This window comes from Paroedura picta, chromosome 13, assembly GCF_049243985.1.
Source record: "Paroedura picta isolate Pp20150507F chromosome 13, Ppicta_v3.0, whole genome shotgun sequence".
NCBI lineage: Eukaryota > Metazoa > Chordata > Lepidosauria > Squamata > Gekkonidae > Paroedura > Paroedura picta.
In genome coordinates, this window is record NC_135381.1 from 16,958,092 (window position 1) to 16,982,294 (window position 24,203).

General features: G+C 43.2%; 2 protein-coding genes across 5 annotated transcripts in view; one reads left to right on the top strand and one right to left on the bottom strand.

Moving 5' to 3' along the window:
* Positions 1–204: 204 nt before the first annotated feature.
* PRR14L (proline rich 14 like) lies at positions 205–24,202 on the bottom strand. Of its 4 annotated transcripts, XM_077307832.1 has the most exons (11): positions 23,958–24,202; positions 21,957–22,062; positions 20,059–20,160; positions 18,771–19,223; positions 17,619–17,703; positions 11,408–16,697; positions 8,234–8,302; positions 7,492–7,648; positions 6,798–6,904; positions 4,884–4,955; positions 205–3,676 (listed from the first exon to the last, which is right to left on the bottom strand). In XM_077307832.1, the coding sequence occupies exons 4-11, from the start codon at positions 19,176–19,178 to the stop codon at positions 3,394–3,396; spliced, it is 6,471 nt and encodes a 2,156-aa protein (XP_077163947.1). In that variant the 5' UTR covers positions 19,179–19,223; positions 20,059–20,160; positions 21,957–22,062; positions 23,958–24,202; the 3' UTR covers positions 205–3,393. The 4 variants fall into 4 exon arrangements, with proteins under 4 accessions (XP_077163947.1, XP_077163944.1, XP_077163948.1 ...); XM_077307829.1 differs by lacking the exon at positions 20,059–20,160; XM_077307833.1 differs by lacking the exon at positions 20,059–20,160 and having other exon boundaries at positions 18,834–19,223; positions 23,958–24,201.
* The window catches only part of DEPDC5 (DEP domain containing 5, GATOR1 subcomplex subunit), a 55,111-nt gene continuing 52,876 nt past the window's right edge, over positions 21,969–24,203 (top strand). The window contains exon 1 of the mRNA XM_077307835.1: positions 21,969–22,101. The gene's annotated coding sequence lies outside the window, so the exon portion shown is untranslated. The remainder of the gene's footprint in view (positions 22,102–24,203) is intronic.

A 24,203-nucleotide genomic window follows, 5' to 3' on the forward strand; every position in this document is an offset into this window, starting at 1 on the left:
CTGAGGAAAACAAGGATTGGGGGAGAAATTGGCCTGATTATCCTCTTATGTTACAGAACCAGGCCTACTTCACAGCCCAGATATCTCCTCCTCTACATTTTAAGGACCGAGTCCATCTTGAAACTGTCTTCATGAATCGGGGAAAGTATTTTTCCCTCAGGACTATTTTTTTTCAGCAACAAAGGATACAAAGGATACGAAGGATACAAAACAACAGTTTATAATATTCTCGGAATGTACCCCAAACACAGCATGAGACGAGAAAGAGAAATACACGTCTCCCTGCACTGAAATTTAGGGCTAGCGGAGCATTGACTAAACTGTTCATTATCCCTCTCAAGCTAACAGCCAGCTTTACTCTGAACAGCATTATAGGAAAAGGGGCATGTGTGTGCTATGACCAGACTCCCCGCTCACTCAAAACCCAACCCATGTGTCTGGGATAGCAACTGGGAGGCTAAATAGCATTCCGGCCAACTGCCAACCCCATGTTTTCTTTCTGCATTATGTGTGCACATGCTGGTACATAACACAGACAACAGTTAAACACAGAATTACTTTTGATGTATGCTTGATTTTAAAAAAATTAAGCACATAGAAAAGTGAAATTTAAAATCTGAAGCCTACTGATATCTTTAAAAACATGATAATGTCATGATACAGGATAAGTGTCAACATTTCAGTTCACTATTTCTTAACATGAAGGACTCAAAAAAGCATTTATCACAAGCTGTTCTTAGATCATCAACTACAAAGTGGCTGAAGCTTCATCACACGGCTCTTAATCCAACATAAACCAAAACCGCTTGATATGATAACCATGAAATGCTCATGGCCTCTGCTGATGAGAGATCCAGTGAGCCCCACAGCATGAATTCTGCTGGCAAGAGATAAAAAGGTTGTTCTGAGTTTTGGACAGACCCACACGTAACCCTTCCCATCTGGACTACAGCCCCTGTTTCGTGTTCTTATCACTAAGAATGATACCATGTTTTACTGAGAGGCTTTCCCGAGGGAGAATTTTCTGTCTGTTGTGCTGGTTCAATTCCCTCCTCCACTTATGACTGAACTGAACACCAAAATAATCACCCAACTAATCCTTTTCTTCTTCCCTTTGCATCAGCCACAATTCTGAAGGGCTCCCTCAAAAGATAGCCTTCAAAGGGAATATCCTCAATTTCTCTTTGGAGTACAGGGAGCTTCAGTATCCCAAAATACAAGCTGTGGGGACTTTGAGCACACATACCCAACAAAAGGTTTTAGAGCCATGAAGCAGCCAGGGAAAGGAGAAATCCTTTTAACACGGCAATGGCAAAGACTCACCATTGGTGGAATTGCCACCAATCCTACCCCAGTGTAGAAAATCTTCAGCACTGTTTCTGGACAGCAAAACAAAGCTGAAAATAGTCATAGTGTTTCCCTGTTGCAGCTTTATAAAATACAATTTCAAAGAGAGCACACTATGAAAAATAACCAACATTTTAAAAACTCACAGTGGAAAGCAGAATCGTGCCTAGGGCATTCTCCCTGCCTGGCTCTAACAACATCAGTTCAGCTACATATTTTCACAACAGAACCTCACAAAGTTTCCACTAGGATTGGGCGCTTCGGGCGCCGAACCACCCAACCCTAGCTTTCCACCAGTGTGTTATAAAATCCCATTATGGGACAAAAAAGAGTTTTAAAACAATAATTACTAACAATGATTTCCAATCAGTGCTCCCAAAGTATTAAGCTTAAAACTATTCTGGGGAGTCTTGACCCATGATGAACTATTACTTGGTAGCCTTTAAGAGCCCATTGATTTGCATGCAGTAGCAAATGCATCTTGTCACAAACTGGCTGGTAAAATAATTATTCTAAGTTATTCTACTGATCACTGGGGGATGAAATTTTCAAAGTATCCATGCAGATGACTATAGAGCAGAAATCCATTTAGCATTTCAGGCACAGTGTGGCGTTAACTGCCCGTCCACTTCTTGCAGCTTTAAGGCCCAGGATTCCACAGGCTACATTGGTTGATATTTCAGCTACTTGCTTGCTCTTAAATACAGGAATGACAGAGGAAAGAGAAGATGGTGCATCATTTTAATCCCAAGAGGGCATCGGCAGTCCTTTTAGGGGAAAAGGGCTAAGCCTTTTCTAGCATGGCTTCAGATAAACTGACTTATAAACTGGATACTGGATTTATATATTCAAGAGGTAACAAGAAGGTATCCATGGGGTACGGAGGCACAAAGTGCAAAATCTGAGATGCAAAAGTGGGAGACAATCTTTGAGCATGTCAGCGATTAAGCCTGGCTCAAATTGTATGTATAGGCACTGCAGACAGAAGGTACCTGATCACAGCTGTTCACAATGTGACATGGTCAGATATGAGAACCTTAACAGAATCTGCAAGAGGGCAGCAGCATTCCCTTTAGGGAAGAAAGTTTACGGTTTTTCAAGCATGGCGTCAGATAATGGACAAGTAGATTGCTAGCCATGGCTAGCCATAATCAAGAGACCAACCAGTTAGGTAACATTCCAGTTCTGGACTCTTCAAGTTAACCACAGAAAGGAGATGAGTGCGGTAGAGAGACATACATTTCTGAGGTCTCTTCAGCTTTCTTAAATCTTAAATAAAAACTAGAATCTTCCATCCTGGAGCTTACCAGTGCTAACCACCCAAGTCCAAATCTACAAACAAGAAACAGTCCAGAACAAGACTGAGGCTACCAGATGTTCCTTGCTTGTCTTCAGATCTGGAAGAAAAATTAAAAACAGCTAATCTCAGAGTGGACCTGAAATCTGTACTGCTGCACCCCAGTAATACATGATTAAAAATATGTATGACATATCACATATTATGAGGCACCCTCAGGCAGCAAACAAAAGACAAAGTGCAACTTGCTAAACTCTGGGTCTCACAGGTCGGTCCCTGCTGCCCCTCACCACTGGGGCAAAAGGACGGAAATGTCACACGTTTTTGTGTGCGCTTTTCTTCAACAAGAGGTGCCTGTGCATCCGTGTTCCCTACGCTGCAGTCTCAGCCTTTTAGAGGAGTCACTATGGAGAAAAGCAGCGGATGCAAACAAATGTCCACAGTTCAGAAATCACTGGAATCCTACCGTGCTTGAGGATACATTGGTTCAGCCTTAAATACGCCCCACTGATTTTGATTTTTTTTTTTAAACCACAAGTTATCAACAATAATTTCTAGTCACCTGAATGCACTACCAGAAATTAGAGGCTCTGATCCAACAATTAAAGAAAAGAAAAACCCTATATAAGCACCTCGAAGTCCATAACCCACAGCTAATCGTGAGCATCAGGGCTGAGCAGATGGTATGGGAGAAGAGTCTTTCCAATCACATCAGACCACTTAAGCCATTTTCAGCTGATGGCTCATCCTCAACTCCCCAGCGCATGCCCTTGCTCCTGCTCCTCCTCCATGGCGAAAAAAGTTTCCAGGTCTGTTAGTTTCTGAATCAGAAGGGCATCAAGTTCTCTTCCCTCCAAGGCTGCTTTTTGTGCCCGAGTGAAACTGCCCATCACTTTGACCCTGCTGCGAGCTTTTCTCTTCCGGGGAATGGTGAAGTCCTGAAACTCCAAAATCCGCTTTCTCTTCTGGTGGCTGACAGAGATCAAGCATCCATTTTTCTCCTTTGGCTCCTCAAAGATAGTTTCTAGGCACCTGAGAATAATGCAAAGGACTCTTAAGGACCAAAGAATCATCATAAGCAGTCCTGTGATTTTAGAGAAAATGATCTGATGACACACTAAATAAGGATGGGTGAACTGTGGCCCTCCAGATGTCCATGGACTACAATTCCCATGAGCCCCTGCCATGGGAACTGTAGTCCATGGACATCTGGAGGGCCACAGTTTGCCCACCCCTGCACTAAATATTGGCTGCTCTAGAATTCTAAGGTGGTTTTAGCAGAACAGCTGAGAAAACAAGTGTGATCTGGGAGGTCACCAGACCAAACCTCATCATGGCACATACTAAGTGACCCTAAGTAAGGCCACACTCTCTCAGCCCTAATTTACAGGGTTGTTGAGAGGATTATTGGAGCAACTGATATGTGAAGCACTTCGAAACTGATGCTATACAAATGTTAAGTATTAGCGGTACGCATTATCTGAGATCTTGGCAAGCAGTTCCCTTCATCCCTCCAACTTCCAAGCCAAAAACCACTTAAAAAGAGAGAGAAAGACTTTCATCCATTATCCAGTCCTTGGGACAGGGGTCCACAACCTTACTAAACCTGTAGGCACTTTCATAATTTTGAGAACACTGAATGACAGTACCACAAAATGGCTGTCATAGCATACTGTGACTAATCATAAAATGATGAGAGGTTTCAGTCTATTCAGTCAAATGATGGAGACAGCAAGGCTTCCTGCAGACACAATGGCGATGCTGAAGCACTTCCTGTGCCAATGAATGGAGAAAAGCCAGAACTGACTGCCTTGGGGAAGACAAAATCAGGCACCAACATATCAGTAGTATCATGGTCATCTTCTGGATGTTCTTGCTGGTACCAAGGTACCTAAGATGAAATCTCTCAGTGCTTTGCTCCAAAAAGCATAGATTAAGGACCTGTATCCTACAAGATACAGTCCAATCTAAGTTGAAACGGGAGACAGCAGAGGGAAAGAGGATGCAAACAAGTGAGCCTAATTTTTATGCCAATAAAGGTTGTTGTTGTAAAAAGTGAGCCTAGGCACTGATGCTCCATTTCAACCTGAAAACTAGCATTATTTTCTCTTACACAGTTAATGCAACAACCTTAACTACTGCACACGTATAGCGGACAGCTTATTCAGGCCGTGCTATGTCGATTCTTGATATAGCCAGCTAATATTGCTACACTGTGCAACTACTCAGTCTGTCCCACCTGGTTGCAGGAGGTGATTTGTAGTTCTTGTTGGTGTATATTTCTTCTAAGCTGAATTCTTTCTTCTTTAACCTGAAAGAAAAAAAAAAGCAAGAGACTTAAGACCATCCATTGCTCTTGTCTCACAAACAATAATTCAAACACAGGTTGAAGCCTACTTTGATGGATCAAAGGCCTGCTAAGGAAATCTCATGCAGAGATAGTTCATGTGGAGAAGAATATGTAGCAACAAGCAACTTCTCTCATCCTCCAGTAAAAGGCTTCAGACCTCAGCTGAAGGGAAAATATTGTAACCATTCCATTTTTGACATGCCTCCACTGATAGGTCAGAGGTCTCAAGCAATTCAACTAACTGAAATTTTCCTCTCATTGACTATTTAATTCAGTCAGGAGGACTAGGGAATGTTTTTACTCCAAATAATAAATAAATAAGATCCAGTGCCTTCAGCTACCGGAACAGCAGCAGGAGAAGGGTCCCTACAACAGCTAAAGGAACACAAAGCTCAGTACTTGTTATCTCCCTTTCATCAGTTGGTATTTTCATGGGCCCCAAGAATAGCACCTTTTTTGAGCAGGTTAAATTGATGGCTATTGAAACTGCACTGAAGATAGACACTGAAGATAGACTGTGATAGACACCAAAGCCCTGCTTTTTGATTCTGGAGGTTTCAAGGATAAGCAGCACCCCATTATACCTTCTTCTGACCCCCCCCCCCAAAAAAAAAGCCATTCCGAATTTCCTAACCACATAACACTGAAATAGAAAGCTTTTGGCCTCAGTCCCTAATTGAGAATGGGCTGTGGAGTCTAACCTATAGAAGAGCCAGGGGTTGCCACATGAGCATCAGCTTTCAGTTTCCATGCCTGATAAAGGAGGAGAGACAGGGGCTTCCTTGGATCCTCCCTCAGACAGACTTATGTTGATTACGGTCATCAGGGTTTTAAAGCTAACTCTTCATGTTTCCCCTAGGGACAAGCAGCACAATGCTGGGAGTGCTGACGAAGCTTAGCCAAGGTTTCATCCAACATATTTAGTCACTTATTTCCTGGAAGGATTTGGTGAAAACAGAAAAAGCTAAACCTGACAGGTAAGCTTGACCAGCGGTGCAAAGAAATGCTTGTGCTCTACCTCAAGAAAGGATGGCCACTGTACAGGCGACTCAGGGCTGCCTTAGTCTATGAGTCATCTCTGAAGACAGAAAGAACATGCATGCAAATACAGGCAGACTTCAATCTGATTAATACAGAGGAGCACTTATAAGGGTCCTCACAGAATCACAGAATCATAGAGTTGGAAGGGGCCATACAGGCCATCTAGTCCAACCCCCTGCTCAACGCAGGATCAGCCCAAAGCATCCTAAAGCATCCAAGAAAAGTGTGTATCCAACCTTAGCTTGAAGACTGCCAGTGAGGGGGAGCTCACCACCTCCTTGGGCATCCTATTCCACTGCTGAACTACTCTGACTGTGAAAAATTTTTTTCCTGATATCTAACCTATATCTTTGTACTTTTAGTTTAAACCCAAGAAATGAAGGGACAAGGGGATTCTCACCAATGCCAACTCCAACTTTGGCCCCTGAGCTGTTCAAGAACGTATCTGATCCCCAGAAACAGAAATTCAAGAATCTTAATGGGCTGTGGAAAAGTTTTGCTCATTAAGCCCTGCGGATGGACTTTAGAGGATCCAACAAATCTTTGCTTCCATTAGTACAGCAGAATTTCATGACAATTAAAACCCTGGATTTGGGTGAAGTGAAAAACTAAAGCATATTGTTAAAAGTACCATGAGAGTCTCGCCTTAGCTCTATTCCTGTTCTTCAGCACAAGCCCTGACCTGGTACTCTTTCAAATGCCTTCAGTATATTTGCATATGTCTAAAATCAGCAAGATGTCTCACAAGACATTATGCATTACCTCTTTGGCCTAGGAAGTCCCATGGGGGTGAGGTTGGGGTCTGGTTTAGGAACAGTCTTCCGAATCCGAATCTGAGACACCTTCTTTGGCCTCTTCTCCAATTTTGCCTTGTGAAAAAGAGGGATATATAACTACAACAGACCCTGAAACAGCAGAATCCTTAAGCAAATAGAACAACTGGAGAGTCACATATTACATCTTTATCTCACCCAAGTATGCTCTGGATAACATACACAAGACTATCCAATTTGATCTCCCTGCCACAAAAATCTTTGCTCAAGCAAGTTTTATGGCCAAGGTAGAATCTGAGCTAGGGCTAAACCCATCACACCAGCCCCTGTACTCAATGGTAAGACTACTTGGTACTTACATGAGACATTTTCTATGCATTCAAAGATCTTCACATATATTCTCTTAGTCATTACAAACAACCAATAATTGGGGGGGGGATGGCAGGAAAGAGACTAGCTTACATAAACCATCTAATCCCCGCCTTCTCCACTGCAAATTATTTGGGGAGTGGGGCAGAGCTGTGGTTCTGTTTTATGCCATTTTGCACTGACTCCTGTACCCACTAAAATCTTCCCTCACTTTTCATGTAAAGTTGTGTGCCTCCAAGTAAAAGTAATCACTCCTCACGCTACCAACTTATGTAACCTCTCTGGGCTACCCACCTGTTTGCAAAAAAACTTACTTTTTCCAGCTGAGCACCACTTGTGGGTAATGCAGGAACAGAAACATCATCTAAAGACCGGACCTGAAATTCAGATGCCAAGTCTCCAAGAAGAGAGTGCTCAGGTTCTGGAATTGAGCAAGATGTTGGTAAGGATGCAGAGAAGTATGGTTCCAACCTAGATGGGGAGGGTTTAAAAAGTGCTGATTAATGGCACTCATCAATAAAGCAGCTGTGGAAACAGCATCAAGGCATGGTCCTGATGGTTCAAGTAGCAGGACCAAAAGCAGTAGCGATATGAGATGCAGGCACCAGGACTGGAGGTGAAGTTAGATGACAGACCAAGCAGTGTAATGGAACACAACTGAGCTAAGGGCATAGATGAGGGGTGTAAGAAAGGGAAGGCAGTGGAGCGGAAGCCAAGCAGTGACAAGAGACCTTGGGCTCATGACGCACTGATAGAGCTGTTCTAATCAAGAAGGGCTCTCTCAGCTTCATCCACCTCACAGGGTGTCTGTTGTCAGGAGAGGAAAGGGAAGGTGATTGTAAGCCACTTTGAGATTCCTTCTGATAGAGAAAAGCAGCATATAAAAACCAACTCTTCTTCTTCAAAGGTTGGGCAGACAGCAGGACGGAGGAAGAGAGAAGTCAGCCCCATACAGAACACTAGCACTCCTAGGGCTACCTCAAGTTTAGTGTAAGGGGCTTAATGGGCAAGGAGAAAGGGCATCCAAAGTGGGAGAATCTCAATGATTGCATTTACCTCAACTCATCACACACAATCCTGGGAACGTCAACAGCCTGGTCAGGCACATGAGGCAACATGGCAGAGCTGGTGCACAGAAGAAAAAGAAACCACAAACAAAAGCAGAAGTTAGAACTATACAGTACAAAAGGAGGGATCCCATCTCTGTACCCCACATTTCTTGAACAGTCAGGCCTACCAGTAATGGTTTAAATATTTGCTTCCCTTTTATTAAAAAAACTGGCAAATTTAAAGTGCCCAAACAATTAAACTTAGGAAGTCTAGCAGCAATAGGTGTTTCCAACCCTTCCACACTGACGAACTGCACAGCTCTTCTACTTCCACCTCTCTTCCTTCCCTCTCAATCTTTCCGAAGGCTTTCTAGTGGATGAAAACTGCAAACATTCTTTATATCCATGCCCGGTTGCACAAAGAAAGAGCAGGGCCCATCTTAAGAGGCTGTTATTTACTGCTCCACATAAACTGAAGAACTCTTGTAAAAAAAAAAAAAACACTAGACTAGACAATCAGCTGCTTGTTGGAAGCAGCTGTAAAGATCAAGCCATTCTCATGTTCAGACCAGAGTTCCTAATGCCTGAAACCAGAAGAGGTTTAGTTGTAGAATAAACAATAATATTTTCCCCCTTTTCAAAGCTCTGGGCTCAAACTCTGATCAGTGGCATACAGGATGGCCAAACAAGCCAGCATTTTAATTACTGCCATCCGACTGGGGCCCATTTGTGATCATTAGCTGCTGGAGATGCCAAAAGGCAGGAGCCAAGCAACAAAACCTAATGCCAACAGAGCTGCTTTTGGGAGAGCGCACAATCTGTTCCAAATGAAACTTTATCACAAGAAGATGGAGATTCACACCTAAATGACATTGTAACAGTCATACTAGCACAGCCTGCCCAGCCAAGGAATCAGCTAGGCAACACAGAATTAAGCAAACAAATCGAAGAAGTCTTTGAGGTCTAGTCAACGGGCCATCAGAAAGCTTTTTTATTCATATATAATCTAAGCATCTGGCCTTCTATCCAGTAGGGCCGGCATCTGAGCTTATGTGCTTATAATGAGCAATACATATAAAACAGACCATTCTCTCCACCCTTGGGAATTAGCATCACGCCTGCAAATCTACAGTTATTTAAATGTTACACAGTACAAATGAATGCAGAGGGAGGTGGGACACTCAACTTCGTCTAAGGGGTCCTTAGATTATATATTTGGACAAATATTCTTCTATTCCTTTGTCAATTTTTAAGAGTGACCGTAGAATGACACTTGTGGTTGGAATCCTTTGCTCCTTTCCCAAGAGTTTAATCATAGCTCGCTTGAATATATATTAGAAGCAGAAGGCTACGGAACTTTCCTTGGCTTAAGCTTCCACACAGCTACTAGAAAACGTGCTTGAGACACACAATAAAATAAAACAGGACAGTTGGTCTCCTCTCAGCATTCAAGAGTGATTAGAATGCTTTTCTAACTAAGCTGCTAAAATTATGTGGGCTTTACAGAAATTTCAGGCAACACTCTGCCCACTGACTTCACTAGAAGTCAAGAAGGAGGTTTCCGACTAGTATTATTTGCTCATCAGAAGTGATGTTTCCCAAACCAAAATCTTGACGGCCTCCCATTGAAAAAATAGGATTCCCGCCTATATACAGCCTTGGAAGTTTGGAGTGGAAGAGATGACGACACAGAAGAAACTGCCTGAAAGGAAGAGTCCAGCCTATACACATTTCTTTATAATATTGCTTGGGTGTTCTAAAACAGGATGTTACAGTTAAAATGTATTTTGAAGTTTGTTTCATGTGTGCTTTATTGGTTTACAGTGCAGTCTAGCACCTCATCACCATAAAGGATTGAATAATTGTGGGAAGATCCATAGTTCACTGGCAGAGCTCCAGCTTTCTGTTCAGAAGCTCCCAGGTGGTTCTTTGTCCAAGACTTTGGAGAGCCACTGCCAGTCCCAGCGAACAATTCTGGATTAGATGGACCAGTATTCCAGTTCCATATAAGGCAGTTTTATGTTTATATATGTTGAGCTAATGCAATTTTTAAAGCACTCATAGAAACAATGTAATTTTAGACTTTTATTAGCTTTCAAATCTTTGTTTTGTTTGGCTGGAATAAAATTGCAGCTACGTCAGGTGCAATAGATATTCTGGAAGAAACAGCTCTAGGAAAAACAGCTGGTCGCTTTATCAGCTTCTTTCATTATAGTCATAACAAATGCGACATTAAAGACTTATATATATTCCAGAAAATCGTATCTCAATTTGAGAGAAGTAACAAACCCATAAAAGAGAAAACAAGTTATTTAAGCTGTTAGAGGAGAGGGGCAAAAATCCTACTTAAGTTCAGTCACCCTCCACCTCAAGAACTAGAAAGATCTAGAACTTTCCTTTCCAGTATTTAGCATAAGAGAATGCACTATTTAAGCTTTCTCTCACCTTCAGTTCTCTTTCAGGCAAAAACTCCTTGCTGAGCTACAACTTGGATGATGCCCAGAGAACAACATCTTATAAATCCACCAAGAACAAAAAATTATCTTGCTCAAAGTTGCAGGTAGGTTGGCCCAGAGGATAATAGCAAAATTTAAACCTAGAGGTACCTTAAAGACCAATAAAGTTTTGAGAGTATAAGCTTTTGAAGTCAAAAGCTCCCTTTATCAGATACTTAAAAGCTGGGGGTGTTGAAACCTCAGCTGTCATTATACAAAGCAGAGTGGTTCTAAAACCGGGCAACACAATTCTTGTGGTTCAGAATCCATTTTGCAAGGTCAAGAGATGCTCCCGGTGGCTCAGATCTCCAAAATCTTTCCTACCTCAAAAATCCTGTAGTTCCGCAGCCAGATTCTGAAAAGCATTAGTGAGGTAGCTCACCTTTCCGCAATAAATATTCTGGCGCGAGATGTGTTATATAGGGCCGGGAGGGAGAAAAACAGAGTTAGTGTTTGGTCAAAAATTAAAGCAACAAAGCCTAAGTCTACACCTGCTGCCAGAAAGCAGAGTTCTGCAGGGAGCCATCTCTGTGTGTGAAGTTTATCCAGCAGGAAGTACACACAAGGTAAACAGGATGGAACACAAGCCTGTTCCTTTAATACCTAGCTCTTTTCCCTCTCCCTCCCAAGAGACAGCACACAATTGCACAGATTGATTTTCAGAAATAAGGTGGATGGGGTTTTACCTGTTCCCGAGGCCCAGACTTGTGGTTGCGGTAGTGACAGGCTGCCACTTGCAGTGATTGGAATGGAGAGGAGTGAATTCGGAGGGACAGGTGGAAGGACCATGCTGGCTCCATATGGACAGTACCCTACCCAGCAAATAGGGCAAGGAAGAGAAGAGGTCAGCTGATACAGAAGAGGAACATTTTAACCCTTTCAATCCCTGGGCAAATTGCAGCACAGTCAGCCTTTGGACAGTTGGGATTTGACTGGTTAGATTTCTTTCTCTTGTCCAGAACCTATAACATCCAGGGGAAGACAGTGCTAGTACCGTCTGCAGGCCAAACATGGAGCAGCCTGAACTCTTCTTAGCTACAGCATATCTTCTACTATCCTTTGCTGCATGGAGAGATGCTGATGCAGTGCAGGACTCAGTAGGAACACATGAACCTTCGTGGACTGGAGATTGACCCAAGCTGCTTTGAGACAGGAGGAAAGAAAAGGTCCATTTTGCAGGCTGCAAAGTTTCTGGCTCTCCCAAAGCCACCCTATTAGTGACACTGTGCAAGGACATAATCCCTACAGTGCTCCTCAAGGAACTGGAACACATTTGTATATTAAAAGCAAGTGGGAATTTAGGAGTACAGAATGCGAGGGGAATTCCATTGCTTGGTTCCAAGACAGAAGAATTTGTTGATTGCACAGGATTAAGTGCCAAGGACTGAGAGTTAAACATCTTGGCAGAGTACTTGTTGCCCTTAGCCCACCGAGAATTTAACTTCACGTTAACCCAGGAAAAAACGTCCAGTAGCTTCTTTCTTCTGAGTTGGCTGTTCTTTTCAGTTAAGGAGAAAAGGTCTGTAGAATTCACTGACAGCTTGAACTTCTGAGGGTTTGTTGAAGGGACCAACAAATTACTGGCTAATGCAGACAGCCTCTCCAAGACAGCTGGGTCTTTGGTATGTTCACTAGCCCCAGAAACGTCTAGCAAGCTGGTTAGATTGGCTCTTTGCTTTGGTGTTTGGTCCCGTATCACAGCTACTTTGTTTTCCATGACAGTTGGTTCAATGGCTAAATGTACAGAGTTGATAAGCTTACAATTATGCTTAGGAACAATCTCTAAAAGATGTTTTAGGAAAGTAGAACTCTTAATCTGGTTCCTTTTCCTTCTAACCTTGAAATGGCCTTGCATGCGATTCTTCTTACATATGTTCCCAGATAGTCTGCATAATGGAAGGGACTGCCTTATCTTATGTGCGCTTTCAAAGGTTACTTGGTTTCTACCATGCCAAAAGCCGAAAGCTTGTCGCAACATGCAAAAGAGTGGAGCAACGTGAATATCAGTATTGGTTGACTGCTGACTACGGTTCCTGAAGCAAAGGCTGGGACTTTGGGCCTCAAAGCCTTTGGCCACCATATATTCCAACCCAATTAAGTCTTTGGATTTCTTTAGCCTTTTCAAGTCCCTTAAAGTGCTAGAAGGATGTTTGTCCTCACTGTCTTCAACAATATTGCCCACCATCAGAGTCCATGTAGGATCTTTATGCTTCCCAGCATTATATGTCACTACCTTATTAGAAGAGCTGGCTATAGGGTACTCAATTCCGATAGATCTCTGCCTGAGGAGGTTCTCTGCCTCCCCCTTATCTTTTGCCCCCCACTGATGACTGACTGCATCAGAGAAAGTACTGGGAACAGCTGAACTTTGCTCCATCTCCTCTTGTACAGTTCTCTTCATAAATGCTGGAGATTTTCCTGTTTCAGAAGTTCTTTTGTTAATAGGAACTTCATTGCCTATACTGACCAAATAATCTAATGGCTTCCTTTGGTCTCTGGCCAACTTCTCTAGGCTCTGAAAATTTCTCTCTTTACTACTGAACCATTTGGCCAAGGCTTCAAACAGACTGTCACTTAAAGAAGGGCAAGGCACAGTGCTGCAAAGGATTCTTGGTGTTACAGATGGAAATACATCTTTAAGTAGCAAAGCATCCCGTTTGACAACTGCTGTTTTGGAGGGTTCTTTGGCATATGTGTGTCCTTCATTCAAACTAAGCTCTGAAATGCATTCGAGTGGGTCAAAAGGAGGCCTTATGTGTATTTCAGACTTGAAAGGAATTATGATATCTTCTTTCGCAACACAAAATAAGTCCAAAAGAGTTCCAGAAGAACTGTTACTGAGCAAATGAATTGGTATCTTCGTTTTCTCAGTTATTAAACAACACTCACTCTGGTTATTGTCAGAGGACCGCTTGATTTTCTTTGAGGGTTCAGGAACACAGGACGCTATGGATAGAATCTCTCCTATTACTTCAATGCCTGGCATGCTATGCACTGCACTTGCACATATCTCTTTGCTTCCAGGAGAAGAGTCCACACATACAACGCCTTTGATAGAACAGCATAATTTACCATCCTTTGAAAACTTTAGGCGGATGTGATCATCTGCTTTTCTTTCCAATGCTGCTGCTGCTGCTGCAGAAGGGTCAAAAACATTCAGAGACAGTGAAGTCGATGATTCATTGTTTCTAAGAAAACAGGCTGTTAAATTCCGAGTACGCTGCGCTCCTAAAGATATACATATAAAACTGTCCTTGAAAAATTTTGAACAAACACCCTCCACAGTTCTTTGACCACCAGCTGTTGTAAACATTGAGTTGAGAAGAAAAGAAATGTGATCTGGAAGTAACTTAGGCTTACTTCTGAACTTTAGGAAGCATTTATTTCGCATTTTCAAAGATCTCCTCCTGACTGACTGCAGGACAGAACAGAATTCAGTTGTTTTATGAGGACCCCGTTTATGAATGAATCTACTTGGCTTCAGTCGTTCAAAAGCACGTCCTAAACATTCTAAAAAGATTCCAGCGTGGTTTAATTCTATTAACCCTACTTTCAATGGATTACTAATTAATACTAATGTTTTTTTAGAGAATGACCTACTACCTTGCATGCTTGGTTGAAATGTCCCTTGAAACCCATTTTTTATTAAGAGCACTGGATGAGTCTGTGGAATTAAATCTTTGTCTCTTTTAGGACATATAAACTCATCTTGACTATAGATGACAGATCTTTGAGCCTCTTCAAGTGAATGGTTCACAGTCTGAACTGTATTATCTTCCATTTGTTTTTTGGACATAATTAAATTGTACCGCTGGCATGCGAGGACTCTCATTTCTTGGGGTGTTACGTTTTCCCGATTAAAAGTATCTAGGCTATTTACATGATAATCTTGACACACAAGGGCCTGATCGCTTATTCGACGCCGACTTGGATTTTTATCCATGATGGGCCAGTTCTGCTGCTTTGTGCAATCCAGGTGGTCAGAAATCAGACTGGAAACATCTGAAAAGGAGGAAGGGTGAGTTTGGTATTTCTCTAGTTCTTCCTGGCTCTCTTTTTTTGCAAAGTGGTGAGATTTAAGGGGACAACGAATTGTATCCAAACCACTGCCACTGGTTGATTTTTCATTCATGTTGTTTCCAAGATCATTTTTGTATACTTTTACTCTTTCCATCATTTTCACTCTGTTATTCACCTCCAGTGAAGCCTTAATCAGTTCTTGTTTTAGGTTGGTATCTGGAGGATAAACGCGAATGTTAACATTCAGAATTTCTTTGGCATTTACACCACCACCATCATCAGCCCTCTGCTTCTCAGCTTCTGCACTGGACTCTAAGGAGTTAGCAAGAGAGAGACCACGGCTAGACACACCCATAGAACAAACAGAATATAAGCTGACATCAGTTCCATCCAAAGGGCCAAAGCTTCTTTCATTAGGAGGAGAGTCACAGCCCTTAACACCATACTCCTCAAGAAGGCCAGGTATCCTGATAGGCACAAAAGCACAGCTCATTTCCTGTCCATTGACTTCTTCAGTATTTGTTGTGGCTGCTACATTAGTTGCTCTTTTCTCTTCATCATTCAGCATACATGGCACACTTGGCAAGATGCAATTACCACATTTATGATTTTCTGAAGGTAACTTCCTCCTGTGATGAAGTTCACAGTCAGTGCTTCCTGACTGCAATTTTGCACAGGGTGCAGCGAATCCTTCTCCAGGAAGGCTATCTAGGAACTCAGCGCTACTTAAAGTCACATGGGTAAATGAATGCTCGCCAGAGACTTGACTTCTTTCATTATTTTCTTCATCAACAACCAGGTCAGTGTCTATTGTAGAAGTAGCACTGGTAATGTGCAGATGTGTAGCTGAAGCACTGTTCAAGATTCCTTCCTTTGTACCGCTGCTGGATTCTATTTTTGGTAAACGTTTTTGGCACAATGTAGTGTCATCACATGAGGAGTCCTGGGAGGAGGGAGCTGAATTAACACTTTCTACGGAACTGCTCTGATAGCCACAAGAGGTTTCTTGCCTGTAGACCTTGCTGATTTCCAATAAAAAAGGATTCTTTCCTTCCACCTTTGTGGACATACATCCATCACTGAGAAAGGCACATAGCTGATCTGCCTCTTTTTGTGTGTTGTCAGTTTCTGAAAAGACTGGTCTTGTGTCGTTTTCTAAATGCTCTTCGGATGCCTGACAGTCAAAATTTTCCTTACAAATATTACTATAGGAATGATCTATGCAAATACCCATCTCTTGTTCATCGTCACTAGACAGGTTGTCACTGCTCCGGACAGGTGATGCAATCTTCTTCATATTTATGTCAGGGGCCCATTCTTCCAGGAGTTCGATTGTTTCAGTACCACTGTTGCTTTTCAAGTTGTTCTCCTTGCCAGGAGGGCAATGCTCCTGCATTCCACAGATAACTTCAGAGATCTTCATGTTCTCTTCCCAAAGCACACTTCCAGATTCCAAGCAACTTTTAAAGTGAAGACTGGAGGCTTCCAAATTCGTAGCTGATAGCTGATCATCATCAGCAACCAAGCTTTCCAATACTGGAACAGATACATTATTATGAAAGTTCTTTTCATTCAGCTGGAAAGGCAGATTGTCATTAAGGATTGCATCAACAGCCTCCGAGTCAGAAAGGGCACAGGGCCCTATAGTTGCTGATAAGGCTGTACAGGCTGTCGACTCTTGACGTTCATTCTCTTTTTGCAGATGTTCTTCTGAGGTGGCATTGTCCATAACATTTACAGGCTTGTGAGAGAATAAGGTGCTGGTTTCTGAAACCTCAACCTTAGCCATGACATTGTCTACATTTGAGCACTCATTGCTCTCTGGTGGAACACCTGTACTCACTCTGGAATTGCTCTCTGTAAACAGCCTAGTCCCATCAGCCTTCATACCTTGTGCTTCTTTCATGGAGTTTGGCAGATTTTCAGTTGTCACCTGCATATTTGCTGGGCTTTCATCTGCACAAAAGAAAGAGAAAGGGGGGGGGGGAAATGCTGTAATGGATTACCACATTCCTAGACACAGAAATGTGATCTGTGTTAGTACAAGAGCTCTGATCAGGTTCTAGAGTTCTGGCAGACACTTAAAAACAGGCATGTGAAAAGGCAGCAGTGGAGATGAACTTCAATGAGCTTGGGAATCAAGAAATGGATGAACAAAACAAAAAGTTTGTTGTCTACTGATAAGACTTCTCAGAACGGTAAACTTATAGCTCAGATATATGCATTCCACAAGCAGCTTGAGTTTTTTCTTGCTAAATCAAGAAACCAAATAGCACACAAACAAGGCAAAAGATGGAAAAATTGAAGGGAAACATCCTTCATTAACAACTAGATTTGCCCAGGCATTATCTTGCCCATATATCTAAGTCAAATTACAGCAGGTATGCTGTAAAGGTAAAGGTCTCCCCTGTGCAAGCACCGAGTCATGTCTGACCCTTGGGGTGACGCCCTCCAGCGTTTTCATGGCAGACTCAATACAGGGTGGTTTGCCAGTGCCTTCCCCAGTCATTACCGTTTTACCCCCCAGCAAGCTGGGTACTCATTTTACCGACCTTGGAAGGATGGAAGGCTGAGTCAACCTTGAGCCGGCTGCTGGGATCGAACTCCCAGCCTCATGGGCAAAGCTTTCAGATGGCTGCCTTACCACTCTGCGCCACAAGAGGCTCCTAGGTATGCTGTATCACTTAATAAAAATAGATGAGCTTATAACATTTTATAAGATGTATATGCAGTCAGGGCACTTAGATGTTAGTAAAGAATATGTACCCCCCCCCCAGTCCTTCAGTTCCTTCTTGCAAAATTCTAACCAACGTTAATGCTTGATAACATGGGTAAAGTGGGCTGTTCTGGATAATACATCCGACCACACAGACATACCTAAATTCTGCAGCAAGCCTGCTATTTCAGCACAGAGAGACCTTGAAATAAATTCTTTTTCCTCTTGGTTAAGATGAGACTGTGTCTGAAATATAAGCATACAACACATGGCATTATAGATGCAGCATCTCCACTTCAGAGGGTGAAATAATCAGAATTTTCCAAGCAGCAAATACACCTAATCTCAAGTCCAGCCTGCAGGCCATAATACATTGACATGCTATGTAATTTCTGAAACATATAAATTATTCCATTGCAACCATTCGCTTGTAAAACGAAGGTGAATCTCTGCATCAAAGAAAGAGGTGTCCATAATGCAGTTTACCACAGATATTTTCGATGTTCATTCCTGTCTTAAACACATTGTGTATGCAAGCATTAATACACTGAAATTCTATATCAAAACCCATTCCCAGCGTAGACATTGAGACCAAACTCCATGTTACACAGATCTGCAGTTGCAACCACAAGGGCCCACCAATTTCTTTCTCAGTGAGTTAGAAACATATTGTTGTCCTAGTCGAAATCAGGAAACGCGCACAAATCCAACTTGCTTTGAATAAATTGGCAGGGGGAAAATTAGCTCATTTCTTTTCTGTTTCAACAAAGAAAGTGGGGTTTCGCAACAGTTCTGGGTTTTGCCAACTGAGTGGGAATTAATTAATTCTTAATATATATTTTTAATTTTTTAAAAAAATTATCAGGTGGCTGAATCTGGAGTCCAGAGAGGTAAGTGCTCTCATTTTAACTTAACTTGGGGTGGGGGTGGGGGAGGAATGGAGTGGCACAGGCCAGCTCCAGCCCTGTTTTTGCAGGTTCCCAGTGCAGGCTTCCTTTGGTGAAGAACAGCAAACTGGTAGCCAGCCCAGAGTGCAGGTATGGTTCTGTTTACTGAAAAAAACTGTCACTTCCTGTGCTGTGGGAGTGCTCTGGTGACATCACAGCCAGTGGGAGTATCTGGGTGATGTCACTTCTGGTAAAATGTGATTTTCAGAGGTGTGGCAGGCAGGTGTGGATATTCTCATTTTAGCTGATCCCTATATGATGGGATGTTTTTCTGACTCTTACCCATTTGGAACAACAGTTTTCCTGCTGAGTTAGAGAACACTGCACAACACCTCCCTCAACAACATCCCTTATACCTTTTGCTACCTTGGCACTTTCTCTTCGCTTTCTACAAAGAGAATCTCTGTTCAGTAAACTCCTGCATTGTACCTCAGCATCTTCTGCAAGATCTCCAGCTTCTGTAGGCTCTTTGGCAATTAGTTCCATTGTTTCAGGGCAAGATATCTTGCCTGCACAATCCAGCCTTTCATCAGAATCCTGGGAGCAGATTTTCAACCCATAACTTCTTTGGTGCTCAGATGGCAAATCACTACTACATGACAGCACAAATGCCGATGCTTTAGGGTGTGCATCTAGTACAATCTTTGGATCAGACAAAGCAGTACGTTCAGCAGAAAGAGCAACCGGCAACTCAGCATACAGTTCTTGTACCACAGCAGACATGGAGGAATTTAGAGTGTCAAAATGGTGCTTTTTTTCCAGGAATGCTACCATCAGAAGAGAGCATCAGGACAGCTGGATTCACCTTTTAGAATTCACCTGAAACCAAAACAGTTTGTCAATATCTGATTATTAAGAAACATACAAGGTAAGGAAAAAAAAACACCTTGAATGCTCCCATTTCTGCCAGCAGTCAAAGCTTTTATTAAATTGGTCCCATTTTTACCCTGCCCTTGCTGCAAGGAGCCCCATCCACTGCCAAGTAAACAAGTTTATAATTGCAGCCTTATGGGTACCATACTGAAAATTTTGATTTTTGTGCCAACTCATGATCACACGCAGCATCCTTCTCCTGGACTCAGGCCTGGGTTTTATCGAACTCGCATGATTTGATTGTGTCAAGTGATGGTAAAGCATAAGGGACATATGATGGAAGATAACAAATTGCGCTAACAAATCCTTTCTGAGTATTATTGAAAACTGAGCTTAACTAAATGGGTTGAAGGTAAATTTGCTAGTTTTATATATATAATATGTTTTAGACGTGCCCTTGCAGCAAAAGACATCATACCGACCTCAGAACTTAGCAAAGCAGCCTGTGTTCTCTGAGGCAATCCCAAGATTTTCCTAATAGTTTTGAATAGTTTCCAGTCTATTCAAGACTTTATTCTCCACTGTATTCAAACAATATTCCAGGAAAGTAAGCTGAGAAAGAGCAACTAGCCTAAGATCACTCAGAGAACTATTAAGATAGACACTACTTATCCTTTCCTCTCTGGACATACTACTAAAATCAATCTCTGTTATCCCCTGCCTATTATTTCCTCCTTGCTGACCTACCCAAGTTCTCGCTCACTTAGCTCAACTCAGTTATCTCTCTTGTGACAACAGAGAATTGGGAAAGACAGAAGGACTTGGGCAAAATTGTTCAGACCTCTGATCCAAAAATCTGCAAGAGCTTCAGCAAGCACAGCATTCCCCACTCAGGTCACATTGAGAAGCCATGCACATCAGATCAGTCACTGTGGCAATAAACCTGGATTAAGAAAACCTGGGTTTAAAATTCACTTAATGGCCATGGGTCTTGCACTGTCAGCCTCATATACTTCATAGGATAAAATAGGATGTCCTCCCATACATTATCCTTAGAAAACAAACTGGATCCAAAGACATTAAATACTATTAAGAGAGGGAACTGTAAGGATTCATGGTGGAGGATCTCCCTCTCAAGTCTCCACTTTCTCCCCTCTAACTTTGGCTTGACTTACCCAGCCACCTTCACTTACACTATCTCTGCTTCCTTCTCGATTCTGATCACCAAGTGGTCTTCCCTCCTTCTGATCAATCAGTATTACTTTCCCTCACTTCCCTCTCCTATCACTTGTTTTTTTGTAGCGGTGGTCAGGCAACCTGTGAAATTCTTTAAATGTGACATCTGTGTACACGTAAACATCACTATTATGGGTTCTGTGTATGTGGAGAGGGGGTTGTTGTTTTTTTAGCCTCCAATTCCCACTGCATTTTTTTCATGTTTCTGCAAATCAGCAGTTATCCATTGTGCAGATTTTTGACTAACATTTTTGACTAAATATCAAATCAAATACATGATATAAGGACACAAATCATTTTATCACTGAAAGGAGTAGGAAAGTTCAGAGATACACAGTGAAGTTTAGTATATTGCACCTTCAGCTCTCACCACCAGAACATCTTAAATAGGCTATCAAGACCACCCCCACACACTGACTCCATGCTTCCTTCGAGAATATTACATCCAGTTCAGTTTGCCTTCCAGTTCAGTTCATGAGCCTTCTCTCCTTCCCGCCCCCTCCCATCTCAGGATACTTTCCCTTAAAAAGGGGATGGGGAAGGTAACAAACCAGGGCCCAGGCAGTAGTTCTTCAGCAGCTGCATGGGTTCTCTGGGTTCATTTCAATGCTCTGGGTCTGCACAGCTTGTGTCCCCATGTACCAGCCCCTGCAACCAGCTTGGTGCAGTGGTTAACAGCAGCGGCTTCTAGTCTAGTCTAGCGAGCCAGTTTTGATTCCCCAGCCCTCCACACGCAGCCAACTAGGTGATCTTCAGGTTGTCACAGCCCCTGATAGTGCTGTTTTGACCCAGCAGTCCTGTCAAAGCTCTCTCAGCCTCACCAAGGCTCTGAATCTGTACAGCTTGTGCCCCCACAACCAGCTTTGTGTAGTGGTTAGGAGCGCCAAGCCAGGTTCGATTCTCTGCTCCCCCACATGCAGCCAGCTGGGTGACCTTGGGCTTTCGAACAGCACTGATAGAGCTGTTCCGACCAAGCAGTAATATCAGGGCTCGCTCGGCCTCACCTACTTCACAGGGTGTCTGCTGTGGGGAGATCATAAGGGAAAGTGATGGGAAGCCTCGTAGAGAAAAGCGGCATATAAAAAAAACCCTCTTATTTAAGATGTCAGAAGGCCCGTCCCTGGCATCCCTCACCAGACCCTTTGCAATCCTTCCTTCTCCAGCCGGAGACTCGCCAAAGCCCGAGCGGGATCAGAAAGCATTATCCCCATTGGGGGGGGGGTGATCAGAGGGGCTCGGTTTGCTAACGGAGGCGGATTTCAGAGCAGCCCCCCCCCCCCCGGGCAAGCCAGGCGCGCGCATCCAGTTCCGAACAGGAAGATGCTGCCGATCTCGCTCCCTCCTTCCCTCCCTCCCCAAGGCAGTTTCTCAGGGTGGGGCTGGAGGGGTAGCCAGGCTCCCTCCCCCTGCCAGATAGTTCTCCGCCCGGGGCGCCTAGAAACGGGAGAGCGCTGGGCGCGAGAGAAGGGGCCTTCCGTGGACATGCCTTAGTTGCTTTTTTACCTTAGCGAACCGCCGGGCCTCCGCTGCTGCTGCTGCCGCCGCCGCCATCAAGCCGCTCTTGACAGTTCTTCTCTATGGTCGCCTCACTTCCTCATCCGGGGATCACCTGTACATCATAGAGAGGAGAACAAAATGCGAGTCACCGGTACGTTTCAGGCCCACCAAGTTTTATTCGAGACGTGAGCTTTCGTGTGCAGGCACAGTTCCTCAAACACGGAAATGAAACTCACTATGTATATCAGGCGATAATTAGTAGCCAATTAATAAACAGCGTGATGGTTCTTTGCTAGAATAACAAAATCTGCCCTTTGGGTTCAGTTGTCATTCACAAAAATATAGGGGGATATAAAAATGTTAAGGTAGTGATTAATGGCAGACGCTTTCGCCGTTGTGGAAAGAGCAGGAGGAGGTGGAACGTCAACTCTCCCTTGATAGCAGGGGGAGAGAGAGAGCACATGGAAAAATGTCATAAACCAGAGTGGAGCAGGAATAGAGCTGTGGTTGGACTGCTGGAATAGGGCAAGGGAGATCCGGGCTCTAATCAGCGTCTGCTGTGAATGTTGCTGGGAGATAGGCAGGGCTCATGAGGCCAAAACGTATGTCAAATGTGAGATAAGATGCCCCATGGTGTTATTCCCTCCTCTCCCAAATACACAAACCAAAAAGACTTATAAGGGGTTTTTTTTACAACTCTGTTTCGCTAGTAAATAAATTCAACTCTACTGGGTGACTTTAGGGCAGACATTTTTTGTCTAGAGTATTTCACAGAATTGTAGTCAAGGTGAAATGGGGGAAGGGAGGACCAACTATGCCACCTTGGCTCCTGCAAGAAAGGCCAAGATCAAAATATATATCAAAGACCATGTAGCTGCTTTACACAGACTCCAGTACAGTTTGAATGAGGCTGAGATGCCTGGGTCCTGATTTAAGTTGACATGTAAGGGCAGGTCATACCTGTGCAATTATGTACTGCTATGCGTGAACACATTAGTGCAATCCTCACACAGGCTACAGCATGCTACATGTAAAGATGAAATCCTGAGTTAAACAAAATGCCTAATATATGAATAATTGCACAATCTCTGTACCTGATAGAATAATTTTAAAATCAAGCTTAGCTATGGCTCTCTGCTCTGCTAACAATGTAAATGATAGCCCAATGTAAACAATGCAATGAGTCGATGATTGTGCTGTGGGATGCCTGGGTTTAAATCCCCACTCTGCCAAGAAGCTGGGTGATCAGCCACTCTCTCTCTTTCCTCTTTCAGAAAGGACAGCAAAATGTATTAAATAGCTGTTCAAATCAAGTATGTGGGAGCCAACCTAGACATAGCAAATTACTGTGTTAAGGCTTAGGAGCCCTGTGTTCAAATGTGTGATATTTTGAAGGTCATTACCTCATTGGGTTGCAATGTGACCGCTTAATGGACACAGTAAGCTGAATGACTTTGAGCCAGTCACCTTCAACCTAACCTACCTCATAGGGTTGTTGTGAAAATGACAGCAAGACTGATGAACTCTGACTTCTCTGAAGGAAAAGTGGGTAAAAGTTCAGTACAGAAAAGAAGGGGAAAACACCAGCACAAGGTCTGGGGAAGCATTTTAATCTCACCCTTTCTCTAATTGATATACAATAGATCACAATTCGAGTCCAGTGACACCTTTAAGACCACGTAAGAAGATCATAGTCTGACAAAGGCTGCTTGCACTCGAAAGCTCATGCCTTGAATAAATCTTGGTTGGTCTTAAAGGTGCTACTGGACTCTGATTTTATCGTGCTACTTCAGACCAACACGGCTACTCATTTTAATCTACCTTTAACACCAAGTTTTATTCAAGGCATATAAGCTTTCGTGCACAACCACACCTGTGATACAGTAAAGAAATGCGCTTGTACAAGAAAGCTTATATACCCTGAATAAAACCTTGCTGGTCTTAAAGGTGCCCCTAGACTCAAACGTCATTCTGCTTCTGCTGCTTCAGACCAACACGGCTACCCACCTGAATCTATCCTCATCGTGGCATACAATAGCTCTCTTTTAATGTATCCTGGCAATAGCCCGGCGATGCTGGGAGACTGGGCGCATCAGTTTACGGGCTGCAAGAGAAGCTGAACATGGCCCCAGGTCCTCTGTGAGCTGAATCGCTTTCGTCCGAGCCCCAGGCAGAACTTGCAGACCTCCCTCACGCCAGTCAAACGCGCTGCCCCGGGGAGGCTCGCCTCGGTTCGGGTTCTGGTTTCCATGG